At 35.7% G+C, this 22,735-nt stretch overlaps 1 protein-coding gene across 6 annotated transcripts in view; it reads right to left on the minus strand.

Annotated features, from left to right (window-relative positions):
* Window positions 1-22,735, minus strand: part of CSRNP3 (cysteine and serine rich nuclear protein 3) — a 112,636-nt gene that overhangs the window by 24,225 nt on the left and 65,676 nt on the right. For 5 of the 6 annotated variants that reach the window (XM_026852655.1, XM_026852658.1, XM_026852660.1 and 2 more), the window contains 3 exons: window positions 19,568-19,827; window positions 12,438-12,734; window positions 906-10,938 (listed from right to left, as the gene is read on the minus strand). In XM_026852655.1, the coding sequence (XP_026708456.1) occupies window positions 9,895-10,938; window positions 12,438-12,734; window positions 19,568-19,827 (1,601 nt within the window). In that variant the 3' untranslated portion in view covers window positions 906-9,894. Of the gene's footprint in view, window positions 1-905; window positions 10,939-12,437; window positions 12,735-19,567; window positions 19,828-22,735 lie in introns of those variants that run through there. The other variant, XR_003398797.1, reaches the window with a different exon arrangement.

Raw genomic sequence — 22,735 nt, forward strand, 5'->3', positions numbered from 1 at the left:
AACACTAGTGCTAAAAGTTGTTTTACAAATTTTTTCTGTCAGTATGGTTTAGCAAGCCCTGGAGCAGCACTATTAACCATAGTTCATGGCAATGCAGAAAAGCAGTCTGATAGCAGATGTTTATCTATTCCATTCTGTGTAACTCCTAACAAATTAAAAACAAATACTACCTTAAAACCTGTTTTGTAAATACATTAATTTAGCCATATGTAATTTGTCATTAAAGCACACTTAAGGACAACTTACCTTTTACAAATGTACAGTTCAATTTTAATAAATATCAGAATAAAAAGAGCGCACAGACCTGTGAGAAGCAATGTTGATTGGCAGTTTTCAAAATAATTCAGTTGTCCTGAAATTTGACACTATGGTTTATATGCTATTGTAGCCATTCAAATGATCTGTTATATAAAATTACTTCAAATTGTCCACCAGAGAGAGCTGTTGCAAAATTTTTTCCAACAGCTGTTGAAAATGATTCTTTCATTAACTTACACTCAAATCATTAAATTCACCATGATAGGTGCAGATGACTCATGTAGTTTATTCCACTGGCCAGAGAAAAGTGTAGACAGTAGTATCATTAAAGGGCAAACAGATATACCTAACAAGGCATTTCTGTTAATTTCCTAAATATTTATCTGCTGATTAAAATAAAAAGCAAACCAAACCAAAACACCAAAAAAAACCCCAACAAAAAAACCCCGAACGGAAACTGTTTCTCCTTAAGCTATCAGACAATGAGGAATGGGAGAAATGCTTGAAATTTCACACATCATCTTATAGAGGCTCTGCAGGTCTGAGGGAGGAGGTGCAGTCCTAATTCTGGCTTTGTTAGACGAGAGAGGAATGTCTAGTGCCTGCATAGTAGAAATGAGATGCACAGTGCACTGGCAGCCATGATGTAACGTAGAAACCTGGTTTACTTCATTGCAAACAAATGGACAATATATATTGTACAATATATAATAAAAATACAGCAGATACAAGTGCCACTAATTAACAAAAAAAACCTAATGTTAAGACTTAAAAATGCTCATTTTTGTAATATATACACTGCAGTAATAAGCCACAATAAATACATCAAATTCCATATCATTCATAATAAATACCGAAAATATAAATACAGAAGAATACAGTTAATTTGAATAAATTATTACAACATAAGGTCTAGGTTAAGTTCTGTTGAATATTATTGTAGCTTATATTACCCTTTGGCATCTTTGATGTTACAACTTGTTTAAAAAAAAAAAAAGGAAATTAAGGAAATGTGTAGTTCATGAAGCTTTAAATTATTTCCATGTACAGATTTTAAGATGAACTTTCTTTCCCTTTGCTTCTTCAAACAATTTAAAAGCAGCAGTCCAATTAAATATGTTGCTTTACTGCTGAGATCTCCATAATTTTAGTATGCAAGATCATCTGTAATGGAAAATGTTAAGTACTTAATTATTTTTCTCAAAAATTAGTAAAGTTAGAAGTAATGTACAAATTTTAAACAAACAGCTGCAATTACATCACAATTTTACTAGTCCCATTTGAGTTGATTACACCTCTGAAAGACCATCAACTTAAGTGCTTTTGAATCCATGCTGTGGTATTATTTACCACTTGCCAACAAAAATTTCAAAAGCAATTTTATATTCTTATGGGAAATATATATATACAGAGAGAGATGAACCTCCTAGAAGACTGGGCTGGATAGACAGTGTAAATACGTAGTTTGTATTTGTTAAAACAATGAAAACACTTTAAACTTAAAAAATGTAGTAACTGTTGGTGGTGGTTGTGTTTTTTACAAAATTGCAATCTCTTAGCTGTAGATGGAAACAAATTAAAATAGCCAATTGCCATGTCTTTATCTTAACAGGTATTAATGAGTACATTTGTGGTGTTAATTTTATTTGTAAAAGGCTTTTACACCAGAATGCAATTTAACTTAAAAGATCAACTTTACTAAGACAACATTACAGGCTGAGGCTCTTAGGAATGGATTTTTAATCTACAGATTTTGACTAGTTTTGCACTGTTAAATGTCTAGCGCTTATTTTACATCAAACACTTTTTTAACATGTTTCACGAACTACACTTCAGACGTATTTCCATAGAAGTGCCTACAATCAGTCAATTAAAAGAAGGGCCCAGTTCTTAAGCACTGTTTACATGGGCATTGTTATGAGACAACTGAAGTGGTGGCATTTGTGTGAAATGGTTTGAAAAAAAAACCAGCGTGCTTGCTTCTGGTTTTGTTTTAAAAGAACCAGCTGCCAGTCGTAGATGCAATCTTTTCAAGAAGCTGCATGCTCAACCTATGTATCAGAGACTCACAAATGGATGGCTGCTTGTTTACAGTGATCCCCCAGTACCCCAGCAAGGTTGACCTTCACCCATAATCCAACAGAAATTTCACTCTTAAGAACATCTTTAAAAGAATTAGCTGCCATATACCAAGACTCAGTTGAAAATCCCAAGCTAAAATGCTAATAAAAAAGGACATCTATTTCTTCTTTGCTTTTGGTGTCCCTGGTTATCTGAGAAACCTCTTACATTTGAACATGTGTCTGGGAGCAGAGTTAACTAAAACTATATTGAACATGACTTACATAGGCAAAGAAATAGCTGTGTTTCTAGGGTGTAGCTTTGCTTTGTAGTTTTTACCCCATGCTTTTGGATAAGTCCTTTATTTAATGTCTGCCTGTATACAACTGGTATAGAAAAATGGCATTTCCTGTTTGCACTGATTTTCTGTTTGTTTTAAAATATATTAAATAACAGAATTAATATTATGATCTAACATGGCCAAGCTTGTAGTGAGCATGCATATACTTTTCCATCCGTGCTCTGGGGATATCTTAATTTCCTTTTTCCTTCCTTTTTTTTTTTTTTTTTTTTTTTTTTTTTTCCATACATAATGTTTTGTTTTGCCCTTTAGAAGAAAAAAAAACTGTCCTTATCATTCTACCCCTTGCCTTCATCCTTCTTTTCCTCTAAATTGCCCTTTCTATTCTCCCCTCACTCACTCCAAGGTATGTCCACCCATACCTCAAGACAAAAGACTATCTTTGCATTCGAACAGTGGTGTACATTTCTATCTTCCACCACTTTTCCTGTCCATTGAGGAAAGCTAATCTAGTTGGAAAAGTGCACAGTTAAAGAACATACACTGAAGCAAACTTCTTTTGACTTGGTTCTATTTGACATTAATTCATGAACTATCTAAAATGAAAGTGTCCTTGGCAAGATCTAAATCAAGAAAATTGAGTAAGTAAATGAGGTTTGCCTTCTGACTTTTGTTTTTACACCCACCCCACCAGCATTGGGTAAAGGACTATAATCTTCTCAACTGAGAAGCAGCAATAGAGCACCATGAATTTGGTTCTCTTGTCAGTGGGGCCTTCTGTGTGGAGGTATCCTCCTAATCATAAAGACTATACAGCAGTAGAGCAATACATATTTTAACTTCTCCTTTCTAAGATCTAATTCACTTCTATTTTATAAAAGGTTGTTTTTAATTTATCATTTATTACTTATATTAGAAAAAAAAAATCCTAACAGTAGCTTGAAGGAAACTTTTTTGTTCCCCTAAATGATGGTTTTCTCCCTTCCCCAATCTTGGATTTTCATCCTGTACTGGGCTGTGCTTTATCAAGGATGACAGTCTTTCCCTGGATCTACACACCTCAGGAGACAACGAGGATCCCCTACCACACCTCTGGAGCCTGTGGGGTAGGTTTCCTTCCTGTCTGTCTGCATGCAAAGGGAGAGTCTACAGATCCCCACCAGGACTGCTCCCTCATTTCAGAGCCAATGGGGGACTAGTTTTCATCACAGTTCTAATCTACCTACATGATAATGTTAAGTGAAAAAAAAAAACCACAACGACCTCTTTTAGCAAAATAAAGGATAGATAGCACAGAGGACACTAAAGTTGTCCTCATGCTCGATTTTAATGAAAAGCCTTGCTGTACAACAGACCCTTCCCAGACACTAAGATGAAGGGAGGAAGGAATTAAAAAGACTAAGGCTGCAAAACAGATGTTTCATGAATTGGACGTTCTTATAAAATAAAATTCTTGGTTATCAGCCATTAGGGTAGCAGAAAGTTCTCAAGGATGTTATAACTTTCCTCCTTAAGTGAAAATAATACTCTGACACATTTATTAGCAACAAAGTTAAAAGCTGCCTCTGATTTAGGAGTGGGAAGAGACAGTGACCAGGAAGCACTTATGAAGAACTCAAGCATGTGTTCACTCAGACATCTTTGCAACTAAGTCGCACTTGTTCATCACTTCACAATGTTCGTGCTTTGGATTTCACACTTCTTGGAAAAAATGGACAATTAATCATTTGCACATGGACAGCAATTACAGAGAACAGCAAAATTAAGGAATCTTTTTAAAAAAATTTGAAAACATTGAAAAGGCAAATGTTGAGATTTCTCATACCAAGGAACATGTTAATGAACTAGACTCTGTTTTGAAAATAACAGTAGCTTTCTACCATTTTAAAAAAATAGTAATCAGATTTAATATTTTAGAAATAAATTCTATAGAATATAATCTCTGAGTTAATTCTAGTTTTTCTAAGTATTTTACATCACATGTTCTGCAATCATAATAAAGTAGATGATAGAATTACTCTTTAGCCTCAGTGGGAAAGTGTAACAACCCTGAACACTTAAGGATTTCCCATATCATCCTCTTTGTCCCTGCTCCTGACTGCTTCAGGAAATCAAACTGGCACAATGAACATGAGTTTATACAGCTGTTAGAGGAGTTCCTTATTTAGCAAATGCCTTTTAGAACAGTATCATGGGTCTCTTGCTTTAGCTCTGAGTAAGGGCACCTGCTCTGCTACATGAGCAGCCTAGACAAGGAGTTTCAACTGAGAGAATTCAGCTGGCAAAAGACAGCAACATGCAGGGGAATAAGACTGCCTGTTGCTGCCAAGTACGGTGGTGCAGGTGAACAATCTTGCTGCTCAAACGTTAAGCACCCAGCAGGTAAATGTTGTATATTCAACACAGCTTTTGTTCTAATTTTCACTGTGAAATTTATCATTAAACTTTTAATCATTAATCCAATCCATGGAAAAGAGTGCTTACTTTGCTGTTTCACATTAGTGATAAAATTTCTATTCACTTCTGAGCTGGACTGGGCTTTATTGGGAAAGTGACTTAGTTTGCAGTATTTAGTTACAAAATTTAGTTACAATGCCAAAAAAAAAAAAAAAAAAAAGGGAAAAAATAGTATTTTACCTGTTCTATAGAATTATTTTTTTATCGTGGTATCGCCAAGTACCTTAGACACCAGAGCATAAAGTGACACAGCAATACAAAGGCCAAGGCAACAGAACCCAGGTCTCCTCTGTCTCAGCCTAATAGTCTCTATCAACTGTATTCTTTCTATCGAAGAATCAGGAACACCCAAAATACTAAAAAAACATAATACATGCTCTGGTTTGCATACAAATATATGTTTACAATGTTTAACAAACTAGCTGTGTTTTGTGAAGATATCCTCCTGATTGTGTGGCAGGGAATGCTATATGATCAGTTTGTTAGCACGTTTACTGAAATACAACACCCAGATAAGATTAGAAACTGGATCTGGATCAGTTACCAAACCAGTGAGTAACACCACCATGACTATTACATGCAATTTCTGCAGAACATAGACAAAGGGCAGGATCGCATTGTTAACCAACTCCGTTAGCAGAACAGTGAGCAGGTTGAGCCATATTTATAGCCAGTGATGGTTACTATAATATGGTGTAATCAATGGCCTTAAAATAAATAAATGTCACATTATGATTTACTAGCAGGAACTTATGTAAATGAAAAGCAGTGAAACTTTACAAATCTAGAACTATCTGATCTAAATGCCATACAGTTTATCAAATATTTTATTTTTTTTTTAAGAAAAAGGAAATTAATATTAGAAAATTTTACTGACCAGCTTTTAATTTTTTAAAGGATGTTCCAGTGGGCATGAATTATAGCTCTTAGGAAACAATTACAATTGCTGCAATTTTATATTTGAATCAAGCTCTGATTTTGTGTCTAACATCAGATAAAGCTTTATATATAAACTTTAATGATATGTTTTTTTCCAAGAGAGGCAAAGTTCACATTCTAGGCAAAAAGGCATCCAGTTTTAGGTGCTGCTTCTGTGATCATCTGTGTGAAGATTCTGTTTTAACAGAGGGAAATGCTTTTGTTATGACTTATTTTTCTGAACTATGTAATTTAACCATAAACTATCTACCAATTTATTACCTGGCTTATTGGGAGTGATTATCAGTAGCCAGATACCTTGGAAATAAAGCTGATACAACTATCAGTAAACATTTCCACAAATTATATACTGTGTTGATATAGAAGCAAGTACTGCCGTTTATCATTTAGTAACATAATACTTTTATTACACAGAAATAACCTTATCCAAAATGAAAGGAATGGTTATCAATATGGGTATTAACCAACTGGGAAATGGGACACATCATATCTTGTAAGCTAGCCCAGAAAATAACATTTCCCACCCCATAACTTTATTTTTCCTTATATGAAGAGTGCTTTTTTTTCTAAACAACACATCAAAATTTAATCAACTGGTAGGAATGCTGACTCTCACCTGATTTCGATAGCCTACTCTAGATGTCACAGTTCAATTTTTTTGTTTTTTTAGATTTCACAGTTAAAATGTTCTGTATTTCACAGTTGAATCTGTTTTGGTTATGGCTGTGACTTTTTTTGTTATTTGCTGTATAGAATTGTTTGGGGAACGGGTTTAGCCTATATCAAAAACAGAGTTTTCTGAGGGTTTTTTCCTCACAGTATGAGCTTATCTCTGTTAGAAGGCTTGTTGATATTAGTACAGCTACCAGGAAATCTCCATGAATTATAAACAGACTTGACTTTGTAACTTCTTGCAAGAACTAAACAAGACTTGTTTACTTTGTATCCTGAGATCAAATCTTGATCATAAAACATCAGATCGAATCAAAAGGAAGGTATTACTATCTACATCATCACCAGGTAGTTAAGAATATTTTTTCATCATAAATCTTCATTTATTCTGCACATTTTAGTTTGAGTGTCCCAGGAATTAGCCATTTTAAACAAGGGAAAATAGTGTAGTTCACATTCGTTACACAGTCGCTGCCTTCTTTACCCTACTACAAGGTACTGCTTGTTATCCTACGCTGCAAGATTTTGAGAATTTAGCTGTATTCACCCCTCGTGCCCCAGTGGCATGGAACATACACATCCAAGTACTCAGAGGGTTATACAGATGCTAATACTAAGAAGGCCTGGGGTCTGAAGCCTGTGCCAATGGAAATATTATATAACCATAATCTCAGTATTTTAAAGCTAGCTGAGATGTGTTTTATAAAGTTAATCACTTACTGGGTTTGCTAATATTATTAAAGATATTTTTTGTGTGAAAGCACAGGGGCCAAGAAAATAATTTCTTATTGCTCAGTAAGGGGGTGAATACTGAAACAAAATGTTTCATTTAACTTTCCCCTGAGAGAATACCCTGGTAAATTGTGCATGATCCTCCAACACATTCTGAGGTTAAAAAGCTGCTGCTGATTCACAGCTGGTGTCCCAGCTCAAGTAGAAGGGATTTGTGCTTTTGGTGCTGGTGTCAAGTGGGAGTGCCAGATTTAAGCCTAGTATTAATGCAAGATGCCTATACACACAGAGACTTGTTACATTTGCCCATAAAATATCTTGAAGAGAATAATATTATTTTTAGATGCAGAACTTTATGAACATGTTTCTCTTTAAAAATAAAGATGGGTATTTGCTGTATGAAATTGGAGAATACATGCGCTTACCTGGCTACTCAGCCTTTTGAGAAAGAGACTGGAGTGTTCTGTGACTAAGAGGAGCAGAGGCTAAGGAACTGCTGAGCCAGATAACCAGCATGACTGCACTTTCCCAGGAGATGGAATGCACTGCAAGTGTGGAATCCAGTCCCTAGAGAACTAGGACTTTTCAATGCAGTTCATATAAAACATGTAGGACTTCTTGTGGAAATGAATAAAAAAAAAACCTTTCCAGCTACTACATGGAGTAAAAATATTTTGCTAATTTAGCACAAAAATGAGAAATCACTTTGCCCAGATTTCATATAAAAACAATTAAATCTGCTTATTTTTTTAAAAAGCATATTTTAAATCTGGCAGTTTTTCTACTGGAGTACTGTACATGATGTTTTCAAGAGCTCCTAACCAGAAGAGTCACTGTTACAGAGCTAAAATTTACACTGTGTTTACATGCATACCATCTAGATTTGACAGATAAAAACTAAGATGCTGATCCTTATTCTGACAAACAAGACAGGTCTACAATTCAACCCACTTCATGTATAATAAGTAAAATTTCAGTATTAGAAAAATTGTTAAAATAGATTTTTAAATCAAAGTAAGGCAGTGCAGAATAATCAGTGTAGAGAAAAGGAGGTTCCTTTCCTATACCTCTTTTTCTAAAAGAAAGCAAGGTTGGTTAATAAATTAAAGGTTGAGATACAGCAGGTATTTTAATTCCCATTTCATTTAAAAACAAATGGAGTACAAGGGAACGGATATCCATACGATGCACGTGCTATTTTGCTTGCAGACTTTAGCAGATACGAAATTTCTGAAGTCATGTTTCCTCACTGAATCTACTGGTTCCTAATTAGGCCAAATTACTGTAAATTTGAGATACAATCACAAGTCCACAAAAGCCAGTCTTGTACTTCATAAAAACTGCTAAATATTTAGGAAATCTAGACACTTCCACATTTTTTCCATGCTTCATATAAACTCTGATCAACAAGACTTTGCTTTTTTAAATTACCTACTGACATATTCATGAACTGGCTTGGGAAAAATGTACAGGTTTTGTTACAATGAATTGTAAGATCTTACATATACCTCGGAGTCTGGAGCTATGGCATTTCTCCAAAATAGTTCACAGTTCCCGCAGTTAATACAGTACTGCAAAATGGCACTAAAGTGCATAAGTATCTGAATGTTTGTTGGGCTAAAAGGTGCTGTGCAAGCTTAAGCTACTGCTTTGTCATTATATACAAGAACATTTTTCTTTGGGGAGGGGGTACTAGTTCTGGAATGCCACTGGTTTTAATTTTAATGGAGGATTGTCTACCTTTCACCTTTCTAGAAGATGTAAATGGCCCCTTACCGACTCTTCCGTTTGTCAAGAACAGTAAAAGAGAAAACAGTACACTCTAAAAATGCATTTCAAGATAATTTACCAGAAATGGTATTTAAAATAAAAAAAGGAAGAACACAAGGTACTCCAGATGAAAAGTGGACATGCTCTTCGTAACTAGCTATGGATCTTCTGCTCAGATGAACATGCTGTTCATTTTTATCAAAATATGAGTACTAAACTACCATAAATAAAATACATACAGTACAGAACAATTAAAACTTTTTTTGTACAGTAGTTACTTTTACATTAAACTTACCATCTTTTCAGATATGTTGAAAATTAGGACTCCAAACATGATTATTTCAAAGTATCATTATTTTTAACAATCTTGCACAGGCCCGACAATCAAAAACACGAAGCTTTGATTCAGATACCGTGGCAGGTTTCACATACTTTGATAGGTAGGCTACTCTGAAATATGTTGGGTGTATTTTTACTTACGCGTTTTATTTTTATCAAAAGACAGTTTGATTTTTTTTTAATTTAAATTTTTACATGAACTGGTTTTGTGCAATACCACTGCCAGTGTAGCTTGAGAAAACAAAATGTGTCTGGAACACTGATGATAGTCCAAGTGTTGTCTACCTCTTAAAAAAGTAAGATTCCAGGAAATCCAGTGTGAGTGCATTTCAATACAGGAAGTCAGTCCTAGAATAATTTTAATATTAAACAGGTACCGTTTCTACCACTGGGGATTTGATGCACTCGTCGTGCAGTCTGCTTTTTTCTGGGAGGTTTAGCGAATTCTCAGCAGGGTGGTCTTGTATGTGACTGTCGCCATTCAACACTGAAACAAAGCCATCTTGAGAAGGACCTTTCAAGTATGAGGGAAATTCCACTTGAGGGTGGCTTGGCCTATGCTCAGTGTATAAACTGTTACATGGAGCACTGCTATCACCTTCAGAAGATGAGCAGCAAACAATCACTGAGGGGTTTGCAGAAGGGTAATGAGGGCTGCTAAAAGTTTCCTCTGATTGCCGTGTGTAGTCAACAAACTGTTCTGAAGTCATGTTGTAAGGCACCAGAGAAAGACTACCGTTCTTGACAGCATCCCTTTCTGAGTAAGTCTCACCTATCTGGTTAGCAGTGCCAGCAACGTGATTCTCTATTTGGTAATACAGACTTGAAGAGTTAGTGTAGTATGAGGCATTTTTAGAGTGGTTTTCATGCACAGCACTTCCATCAGAGTAGCAAAGGACAGAAGGAAGAGGCACCATATCAGCATGGGAGCCCATGCTTTCTACAAAATCATCTGCTTTTTCTTCCTCATCATCTTCCTCCTCATCTTCCTCTTCCTCTTCATCATCATCTGATTCGCTAGGGGCTAAACTCTGTGTGCTAGAATCTGTAACTCCACTACAAAAGCTACTCCCATCTTCCTCTTCCTCCTCTTCCCCTGGACAGTCCAAGTCCTCGGCTGACTGGGAATGCATAACCGAAGCCGGAGGTTCAGTTTCAATCTCAAAATTTTCTGCAATGGAATATTCAACCGGATGGGGTCCCGGACTCATAGAACTAGCGTGTGCACTTATCTCATTGTGGCAGCCATTCAGTGCTGGAACTTGCTGCTCTCTATTTTTCTCCAATTCAAGTTTCATTATTGTGTGCAAAAAGTGAGTCCGTACACGGATAGGGTTAAATTCAATTCTACCTGCTGTATTGCTACACCCTTCCTTAGTGCAACCGCATGGAAAAGACATACGATCCACCTTTTAAAAAAAAGAATACAGATTAACAGCATGTAGCATAAACCTGGTGATATGACAGAACCTAGACAGCCTTGAGAAGTACAATAGCAAGGTGAGATTCACCTTGAGAAAGTACTTGTAAGAATAGTTTAGGCTAACAATAATTCAAAGAGTTAGGCCTGGAAGTTAGCGTACTGCTCCTATCAGTAAAGGGACCCACACATGTAACAATGTTGCACAGTAGGAAAAATCTGTTTCTGTTCCATAGGTGAACGCACTACACATGGGAACCAAAACATAGGTAGTTTTTCTATTTATGGATCTGGTACAGCTTTACTTCATGTTATGCCCAAATCCAGGCAAAAGCACTACCAGAAAGAGTCTTAAAATTTGGTAAAAATCATGGAAGCTAGAAAAGCATTCAAACAAAAATTTATATATAAAAAACCTTTATAAAGTTGCCAGTGACCACAGAAAGTAGGAATAAAAACTGAAATATGCTTTAAAAGACAGTCCAGTTGATTGTAGATGAAACATTTTAAGCTCAACAGACTGTGGGCAGAACTTATATATCTAATAATAGCCATCTTAAATTTCTAAAAATGTGACTGAATCCACATGGGATAATTTTATTAGATAGGTTAAGGTTTATGATTTTCATCTACACTGTAATACCTAAACATCAAATATGATGCAGATGAGAACCATATAACAGTGTAATACAACCTCCCCACATGTGAAGATGAAAACAGGAACAGCAAAGAGAATATATTATTTAAAATAGCAGAGAAAGTTTAGCTTGGATTTAAGAGATGACGAAAAATGCATTCAGGAAGAAATTAACTCAGTTGCATAACAGCAACTCAGGACAATTAGTGGAAACATCTTTCAGGGAACATTTTGGGACATTTACAGCTGTACATAGGACACTCTGTAAACGTACAATACGAAACACCTTTTCAGTCTGTGGAGGAAAAACTGCCTTCTGTATTAGCTGATGAATTTTTTATTGCCTACATGCAAATTTATCATGCATGCATTTTAAGTATTTTGCACATTAAATAAAGGATGGTTCCACAGAGTGTCACTTATTGTTTATCCTTGAGGTTGGATTATAATTCACATTTGGACAATATGTGAATTGTTGCTAAAATAAAAGGTAATATCCCTTCTGAAATCGGCAGCCTACTGATTCTCCTATTGTCTGCATCTAGATATTTAGATAAAGGCCAAAGAGCAATACAATAAGCAGAGTATTTGTATAAGGAAAAAAAAAAATTTAAACCATGTATGTGCCTAAACCAATCACAAAATAGTTTAAGGAGATTGTTTGTCTTGCACACTATATGCTCTTAAATCTGGGCCTTAAAAAATGGTTTGAGAGCCACAAGTGTTATCATCTTAATAATTAATTTCCAGTAGTTGTAACTTTGACAACAAAAAAAACATGCGTGTGCATGCGCACACACTCTTCCCCCTCCCCTTGATAGCTAAATAACGACAATAATATAGACATTTACCTGACATTTTATGCCTGCAAGACTGCAAGTGCAAGTTTCTGGATCACAGAACACGCGGCAGTCACAGCCACAATCCTCTCTGGACAAGCGGATAGCTCGCAGCTCGTGTTTTTCTTCCACATCAATCTTCTTCACTCCAGAAGCTCGCAGCAATGCCCGTCGCTTTTTTGTCGGCAGGGGTTGCAGAAAGAAGTACTCATCTACTTCAGTGTTGTCTAGATCAATATCATCATCAGAAATGTCATCCAGAGTCAGCGTATTAGCTTCTTCAGATTCCACTGTACCGTTCTTCGTCATCTGTTGCACAGAACAATTAACAAAGTCCTTAAACTATACTTACACATATATATCTATGTGTTATAAATGTAAGCATGTGCAATGAATTATGGATGTGGAAGGCTGTATTTAAAAATGCTACACAACTGCCAGTAAATTCCAGAATATGACTACAGATGGGGTGAAAAGGCAGTTCTTTCACATTTAACATGTGAGTTCAATACACATTTTTAGCTTTATGTTTGTCATGACGCTAATTCTTTTTCTGTTTCTGAATTCTTGTCTGCTCTTTATATCCTTTGTTGTTGCTTGCCAGATCTCATGGCTTTCTAAAATTCTAGTCTTTTCTCTATTTCATAAAATAATCTTTGAGCCCTTAATTGATTCTAGTTCCCGTCTCTGGGCTCCTTGAAATTCTTCAATATCCCTTTTGAGATAGTAATTACACTACCAACACTGTTTCAGATTATTCATCACAGATTTGCAAAATGATGTATTTATGTCCTGTTCGTAATCCTGTTCCTCTTTAGCTGACAAGTTGTTTGATGTGTGTACAGCTGAGGTCACAAAGCAGTATTTCCCCTTAATCACTTGGGCAGTATTTGCTTCTTGACAATTTTAAGCCTGGAAGTCGCTTAATTTTTCCCCTTTACCTACATTATTTCATGTTCATTTGCAATGCATTTCATGGCGCTGACGCATATAGCTCGTCTGAAGTTCTTTCTAGTCTTTGGTCCTGAAAATAACCTATTTAGCTTTATGTTGTCAGAGATTTTACTACTTCACTAACCAGTCCAGATTATTCTCAGGTAGTTAATGAATGAATAAATTTAGAAAAAAGGAAGTTGTGAACCTCTTGAGGAGGATCTTAAGAAAAGGGGGTTTTTGCTCCTTTCCTAGGGGTATGAATTTTTGAACCTCTGCAGATACAAGTATCCTGGCACTATATTATTACATATGTATAGTCTAGCTCTCAAACCTTTAAATTGTGTTTCAAAATTAAATGGCCATGAGCATCAAGCACAAACATCCAGTGCCACTTTCATAATATAGCATACACTTCTGCACCATACTCCTGTAACTCACCTCATATAGAAAGGGGTGTATATGTTCAAGGAGAAAAGAAAAAAAAAATTTACTGCACTGAAGGAAGGTTACTTTTCCCACCCATGGTAGAGCTCACTGGTTATATCTGCCAGATAACATAACTACTGGGTTTATAAAGGTTCTACAGAGAAAATTACTTGAGAATCAAAAGAATATTAAATGTTAAAGTTCAGAGAGATTATGATGTTCACTACAAAAAATAGATTTTCTCAAATTACTCAGATTGAGCACTGTGCTATATAGCAAACCTGAAGCAAGTGCAGTTATATGATTTATTTTGTCATATAGTAAATATTTTTTATTATTTTTCTATTAAATAATTTTGCTTAAAATGGAAAAACAAACAAACAATCTGATTCCAAATGTTCACCCTAATCTATGTCATGTTCTCAATTGATGAGGCTGCTGATATACACTAGCCAAGCACCTGGACTCATACTTTTGTGAAAAAAACATGGTGCAACTATGTGATAATTATACACTGGTGAAGTCTCAAGTCTCATCTACATTAACAGTTTCATCATGGGCACCACCATGACCTCATAAAAATGGCCTCCAGTGAATGTAATTTGAATGTCCTTACCTGTAGAAAAATAGCCATTGACATTCTTTCTCTGTTTTGCCTTATTTACCTGCAGAAAACCTCAGCTTGGCCTGTTATCCCAAATGAATTTTTAGACACCAGTTTTAAATGCATATAAAATACTGAAGTCATAACTACTGTTGCCTGTTTCTTGTACATTTCAGTGATTAGACATTTAACAACTATCACTGTAACTCTCCCCATTTTTCTGCTACTAAATCCTGTCATGTCCATCTAGCTATGCTTTTCACATGTAAGAAAGCAGTCCTGGCTCTTACCCATTCCACTATTTCTGCTTTTATTATATTCCCAACTGTTTCATCTTTCCATTTATATTAACGATGTCCTTTCCACAATCTTTTGGACTGTAACTGTCATTTATGGCATTACTGAATTACTTGATGGTGAACTGTTACTGTTTACTCTTTTTTGTAATTGCAGTTTTGTGTTTATAACAACTGTGTAAGACAATCACAGCAATACTCCTCCCTTTGAAGCAGAAGAGCCTCAGTGTCATGACTGGTATCCTTACATACAGCGTACATGTGCACGTTACACTGTACAAAGAAAAATTCTCCTGAGATCAGTAATCACCCCTTCTTAGCAATTCAGCACTATATTTAGTTCATGCAGAGGTGTTCTGCATTTCCACAAATTCACTTTACAGGCATTATTGTTTCCTCCTCTACTCAGTGTTTTCTGAATCTTGCTCCGTAACTGCAGCCTTCTGAGTTTAGTGCCTTCAGTTTATTTCATGTTTCAGTTTATTTACCATGTCTGTTATACCTATAACATTCAAATCCCTTTATCTGCATATACTTCTAGCTCTTTCTTCATTTTAAATGCAGACATTTTCAAAATGTCCTGTCAAACTTCCTGCAGATTGTTCTCTTACTCTATTTTCCGTTTACTCAATTCATAGCTCCCTGATCAGTTCTGCCTGGCCCTGGGACAATGGAGAGATTATTTACACCAGGTATTTCAACTTATTAGTTAGGAAAATGAGTTAGAGAAGACAACAGGAGAAGTCATCCTTTTTCTGTATAATCTACAGCGAGACACAGGTAAATCCAGAGTAATTAAATGCATTTTGAATTACCTGCCTGAAGCTAGTGGGAGGAATGGCTCCACTGCACATGCAACTCAGCCTGAATGTTCAAATCCAGAAGAACATCCTTGATTTTTTTTCCATTTTTCCTTTTTTGTTAGCTAGGTACAACTAAGCACAGTGTATTTATGTTTCTTTGCTTTCTTGTATTTTATAGAATAGGAGAATGACCTACCTAAGAATTCTGATTTCTCTAGTTTTAAATACACAAGGCTCAAACCACTCCTTTAGCAGATCACTGTTATTTAATTGTCTATCAGAGTTTAAATTTGAAACTGGAGAAGGGTAAGATTCTAATCCCTGCTTCTGTAATTATTTTAGTATTTTATTCAATTACTATTTAATAAAAATTAAGTTCCAGGGCTTTTACTCATGAAGTGAATGCTGTAACTGCTCAGCTTACAAAGGCACCTATAGAACCATGCCAAGCCTGTCATGTATTTCTCCTCCTCGTCCCGCAAATCTCAACTGCTTTGCTACATGGCAGTGGAGCAGCAAGGAATGGACTCCAGCCACCTGCTGAATACTGTATGTCATTCAAAAGCCTGGGCACCAAGTGGGATTAGACAGCAGTTTGCCCTGAGTCCTTTGCTGAATGACTTCCTTGTTGTCTCCTCTGATGTTTTTTCGCAATTTTGCCACACAAAGAGCAAATGAATTAATGAAATGAAAGATTCAAACATTCTTAAAGCAACTGGGTAATTACAGAGGGAGGAAGATTATCAAGAACCATCAAAGACATTTTCCAATACAGAACTTCAGGGGAATATTAAGTTCTCTTGATAGTCATAATATTGTTCATCTGAATTAAACTTGATATGGAGATGGGTAAAATTTCTCTCATAAAGTTAAAGGTTAATGTCATAACAACAGAACGCGGCTAGGCACACTGAATATATGAAGCCTTTGGGTGAAATTCACTTCAACTCTGTAAAATGTGAAAAATTTAGGTTAGACACCTTTGCCTGCCCTAGCTGGAAGTTATTCCTTATGATTTCCCACAAAGGAAACCAACTGTGCCCACAGACCCAGAAGCCATAACATCACTAGGGTCATGCTAATCATTTTAATAGATCTTAATTTGAGTAGACATTATGAGTAAGCAATAAGGACTGTTCCAGCTAATTTATGGCGCTTACTCATAATGTCTTCTCAAATGACAATGTAGTAAAGTAAAGCCTACCTTGTACCTTTCATCTTGACAAGCTGGCTTTTATGTCCAGATTGCCATTAAAATTTTCACACTCTGCTGCTAACAAGTGTTTATGCCACTGTCAGCAGTGTTTACACCAAAGTGCTGCTGCTAAATAGCTCAAGTGACTTGAAGATGATTTTAAAGTCTTTATCTGCTTTTAATTAAGAAAAGTTTCTTACTTGGCTCTTCACTTTAGCAAGTAAAATAATAAGTACGTAATATAATGGAGACTCAATTTCAATATATTCCTGTATTTGTACTTTTAAAACAAATTATACAAAAGAGAACACTTTCTACCTACAGATTTCTATATTTTAATCCAATGCAAAAAATTTTAAAAAACAGGGAAACAAATCAAAAAACACACTGAAAATGTTACTTTCTGTTTGCATAATGGTTTTCAAACAGAAAAACCTTTTTGAGCAAGCTTTGCCCTACTTCATTTTTCCATTTTCTTCAGTTTTCTGTACAGATGTACAGTAATTTTGACACAAATCCTAATTAGTGCATTTTCACTAAAGATCATAATAGCTGACATTGTCACCTCGGAACATTATGGCCTTTCCTTTTTGTGTTCATTTAGAAACTATGTGAATGACCAATCGGAAATTCTATAATGGGAAATCAGAAATGCCCAGTCATCTTAAGTAAATAAAACATGCTCAGTGCTTTACAGTGACTCTTCAGTAATTTAGTGAGTCCTGGATTTGCTTTTGGGAGAGAAAATAGGGGTTTGGGGTTTTTTGGTTTGGTTTGTTTTTTTTTTTTACCCCAAGTGTTTAATCAGGGATGCAACTAAGCTAAGTTTAATGGACCAGTTAAAAAAACCTGAAGTTTTCTGTTCCCTGTGTTTTAACACTTGCTCTAGAGTAAAGCGAAATATTTTACTCTAGTAAAAGATTTAAAACTAGTAAGATGTCACCATTTTTATGCCACTCTCAGGATTCTGAAGACCTAACCACAATTTCCTAATATCTGGAGTAGGCTTACAAGTCTCATAACATGCTAGAAAACTATTCCCACATCAACTGCTGAGGATCTATGAAGAAAGAATCCCACCACTCCTGAATTAAATGTAAGGGAAGGACTTTTCTATTAGGTAAAAAGAAAATTAAAATTAGGACAGAAGGAAGAATGCAAATCAGGCTTTCCCTATTCACTGAATACTTATGAAGAGATTTTGCAGGAATTTAACAGTCAGTAAACATTATCCACTCAAAACAAGTGACTGGGGAGATGGAAGAACACGTTGTATTTGGAAGAGCAGAAAGTAGAGTCTCTGTCCCCTAAAAAAAGTGGGCTAGAGTGAAGTCAGTTAATGAAGAAAGGAGATCTATCCCAGCCAAGAGTAGAATTATGAAAGTACAAAGAGCCACACTCTACTCCATGCAGATGAAAGTTAAACCTCCTCATCCAATCTTCAGCAGTAAACACAATCCATGATTTTTCTTGATTCACTTTCTAGCTATAAAGAGAAAAGTGAAATATTTGCATGCCTTACTATTCTTTAACTCACTTCACTGAGGATTCCTCTCTTTGAGCTGGTTCCTAGAAGTCAGCCAAGGGATCTACACAGAGTCATTGGTTACAGTGACACAGCTCAATTCACACTTGGTGCTCTGAAGCTCCTGTGATGTGAGATGTTTAGAGGTATAATCTCTACCTAGTGATAAATCACTAACACTCTAGCCTTTAATTTCCGACCTGTCCAAATATCTGTCTTTGATTTCCCTTTGTTCTGAGTGGTTTTATTTCATAATGACAGTTTTATAAACCATTTAAGAATCTATTTAGCTATTCAAATAAAAAACAATTAGGAGGCAAAAAAAAAGTAATTATAATAGTATGGGTCATACACATTTCAGGAGTTCAGACATAGAATTCATGAACACAGTTTGTTCTGTGGAAAAATGCTGAAAGGCATTTCTTAAACTTGAAGGATGCCAGTTTGCTCTGGACAACTGTAGTAGTATCTGAAACAGCGATAGAATATCACAAATGAAGGGACTATGGAGCACAAGCAGTTCGGTCATTTTAATAACAAGATTCATCTGAAAAAGAGCATAAAATACGTATAATACAAGACACTATACAGGAAATGTTTCATCCACTACAAAACCAGAAGTTTTGCCACCAGTTTTAAAGGGACAGAAGGGACACTTCCAAGAATGCATTCCCTTTCTCCATTCTCCTCTAGCCAAATACACAGTTCTTTCCTCTCCTGTGCTATATTTAAAAAGACAGCTTCAAAACTGTAGCCAGTATTTGATCTGACTAATTAAACTGATACAGCTGGGTAATTTGTCTGACATTTCTTTAACACAGACATCCTCTGCTGAAATATTAAAGATGCATGATTATATAAATTGGTACACTGAAAAAAAAAAAACATTTTTAGTACTACTGTTTCTTACTTTTTTCCAAATTTGCTGAAGTTGGCCAAGAAAATAAGCTATTTCACTTTCTATATTTAGGTTGTCACCATTTCCTTGTCTGACAGGGCACTGTGCAAGGGCTAAGAGGACTCATCTTCTTCCTGGCACTTCCAGACTTCTGCTGGACACCCTGTTCAAGGCTAACTTCCACCACTCCCTGCCTTTGTTTTACAGGGAGGTTGTTGTTTACTCTCTGTTTTTTACAGAGAGGAAAACACTCTGAGGTACCCATCAATAAGAGCTACAACTGCACTTGGTAATATCGAACAAAAATCTGTCTTCAGTAAAGTAAACTAAAAAAAGAAGAAAAATGCCATTGGTTCAACTGAAAATGGAGTTGATAGAAAGACACACACACATATTGGGCCCATATCACTGCTCACTTAGGTAAATAAGACAGGAATCAAAATCTTGCCGAATTTTTACCTTTAATTTTAGAGAATTGAGTTTTTCCTCCCTTAGATGTTCTCTTAACATCTCTCGGTGAAGCCTCTCCTGCTCCATTGCAAACTCTCCAAGCGTGTACTGGCGCACGCTGTTGTGGCGCGTAGACATTCCCAGTGTGCTTCCCCCCTGGCTGGGAACACTGGTGAAGCCTTGCCTTCTCGTGAAGTAATACACAGTAACACAGTTAAAATGGACATTTTTTGTTCTCTTCCGCTTCTCTCTCTTCAGGATTGAAGAAGCTGGAACAGATGCAGATTACAGTATGAATGATAACTTGCAGTCACATAGCAAATTCATCACATGTGTAATTCCACTTTCCTTAACAATACCTGACCATGTACACATTAAAGTTCTGAGGTGTACAGTCTAAATGAGGAGCTAACGTTAGAAACATTTACTGCATATTCAAATCTAGAACCCATTACAAACTGCTACAATAATGAATGCTATTGTCTACTTCAGAACAGAAATTCTTGGGAGGACAGTTCTGTTTTCTCATAGGATTATAAAAATGTTTAATCCTTTTACCAAGGAAGCAAATAAATCCCAGCAAAAAGGACTTCTTTCACAGTGTCACCCCAAAGACAGTGATCCACCAACTTGCGAACAAAGCAATACACGTGACAGCAGCAAGGAGAACAGCAGACCCAGTCTTTCACAGTTCTATACACACTGTTACTATTCTGTCAGTAAGGCTCAGCTGTAGAGATCTGTAACTACATCCTTTAAAGCACTGGATCACATTGGCAGAAAAGATTCCTATCTATTATCATCTAAAATGTGAGAAATTAGTGTTATGTTAGAAAGACTATAAAGGCAGTATGTTGTGTTTCAGACTGTCTCAAATTCATACCATCATCATCATAGAATAATATAGGAATAATTCTGATTAACAATCAGATCCGCTTCCTTTTTATTTACTTTCATTCTTTTTCCTGCTGCCATCCACTGAATACATGTGTGTGTGTGCATATATATTCTAACGTGTAGAATTTTAACAAAAATAAATCTAGTCTAATTCTTTTCTGAGTCCACTCAAACTTGTGCTTGGATTTTCTTACACACATATGCAGTATCACATGGAATGGATTTGTTTAGAAAGAAATGCCTAATTTTAACTGTCAAATATTATCCTTTTTTTCTACAGATGTTTAACTCCTTTCAACGATACTGATCTATTGTTTCTCACTAGTATCTGTGGTGAGCCTTTAGAGAAAAAAAAGGCACACAAACGTTAGAGAAAGATAAGAGACACTCCTTGATTTTTAAGATGAGCAGCCTGATTATTTGATTTATTGCAAAATGGCAACAGGATGTTGAGAATGTAGATAATAACTAATTGCTTCACAGTTTATCGGCAACAATTGGGCAGGTGTGAATGAAGAGACATAACTGGCAAAATTCAGGCAGTAAAATGATTTAAAAGGTGCCTGACCACTGTTGAAAGACTTGGAATCACTGTAAAAAAGCAGTAAGAGCAACAATGATGTACACTGCTTATCTAAAATTGCACCGTCTCTACAGATTGGAAGGATTTGGCCTTCAGCCTTGGTTTCATAACGGGTCTGGTTTACTGTCACAGTTAAAACACAAGTCATTCTCTAGTATTATTATGTAATGAAATGTTAATCACCACAAATGTAAGACCCCCAAACTTTACATGAAGTAATTCAGTGCAAAACCCAGCATAATCTACCTAAATATATGAAAAACAAGTGTATTAGAAATTAGTCCTGTGACCAAATTACAGACAGTATGCCCTACTGACATAATCATAAAACTATTGGGGGCTCAGTAAAACACTGGAATAGCATTATTTTTCCTAAATACTGATAAGCAGCTAAAATTATGGTTTATTATATATAAATAACATGCACTTCTTTAGATATGCCGCAGGTATGTTAGATTATAAACATAAAACAGATAAATAAGCTCAGGTCCTATATTCACTTACAGGCTCTCAGTGAAGGGTGTTCCAAAAAAGGTGTAGGATGTACACAGAGAAATCAAAAGGCAAACTCTGTTACGTTAAGCATGTTCACTCTTACATCCAACTTTAAGCAAATCTTGTCTCAGCAGAGCCTGTGTAAAGTACTGAGAGGAAGCTTTTAGTGGGGGAAGAGGGTTATTTTGTTAAAAGAGGGTGTGTTAATTTTCTTTTGTTAGACAGGAGTGTGTCAGTTTTGAATTATATTCAATATTGTTGTAATGTACTGTTGTTTTACATATATGCCACAGTTTCAAAACAAAACTATCTTTAATAAAACCAATTCTTTATAGTTTGGAAGATGGGGTAATTTAGATATTGTGACATTCTCTTTCAATTTAACATGAAAGCAAATACTCTGAGTCAGAACCTTCATTGCCTATATGCTCTTACACATGGGAGAGTGCGTATTAAAAATCCTGCTTCTGCTGAAGGAGGTATCTAAACCATTCTGGATGTATCCAATTTCTGATATAACAGTATTGATGTTATCTGGACCTCAACTGGATCTTGCCTCTATTTTGGAAGAAATATTGACAGCTACTGAAGGGCAAGCAGCTCTTTTATCAAGTAAAAGAAATGGTCACAAAAGGGATGAGAGATAAAACTATAGCAAAACATTAAAGGAAAGATTAGAAAGTTAATCTTAAAAATGTATACATATGCTTCATGAGGAAATAGAAGGTAATTGTGCCTGTAATTTGCACAAGCTAGTGAATGTCTTTGAATCTTCATCTGTAAACGTCAGTATCTACCACGTCAGGTCTACGTTTATAGTCATTTGTTTTAGACCTTAGCCATGGAATCTCTGACATTGCTGCTTACTGGCAGGAATAGCAAATACTGCAGTAGACGTGCTTCCATTTTTTTTTTTTTTTTGTCTGTCAATCTCTTTATGGAAGAGACACTACTTTCAACACTACTTTCTATACATAAAGGAATCAACCTTAAGTTTTATTCACATGCTACACTCTAATATTAATAGTTAAATGAAGTTGAGCAGAAGACTGCAATCTAATTACTTCCAGCTGAAAAAACCCAATGTCATCTATGGTAAAAAATAGATTGCATGAATGAACTTTTCCACATGAATTACATGAATGAGTGGGATGGGGGTGCCCATGTGTGTACTGTCAAGATTTAGAACATGAACTTCACAC

The sequence above is a fragment of the Athene cunicularia genome (genome assembly GCF_003259725.1).
Source record: "Athene cunicularia isolate RWA chromosome 7 unlocalized genomic scaffold, athCun1 chr7_part1, whole genome shotgun sequence".
In the NCBI taxonomy this organism is placed as follows: domain Eukaryota; kingdom Metazoa; phylum Chordata; class Aves; order Strigiformes; family Strigidae; genus Athene; species Athene cunicularia.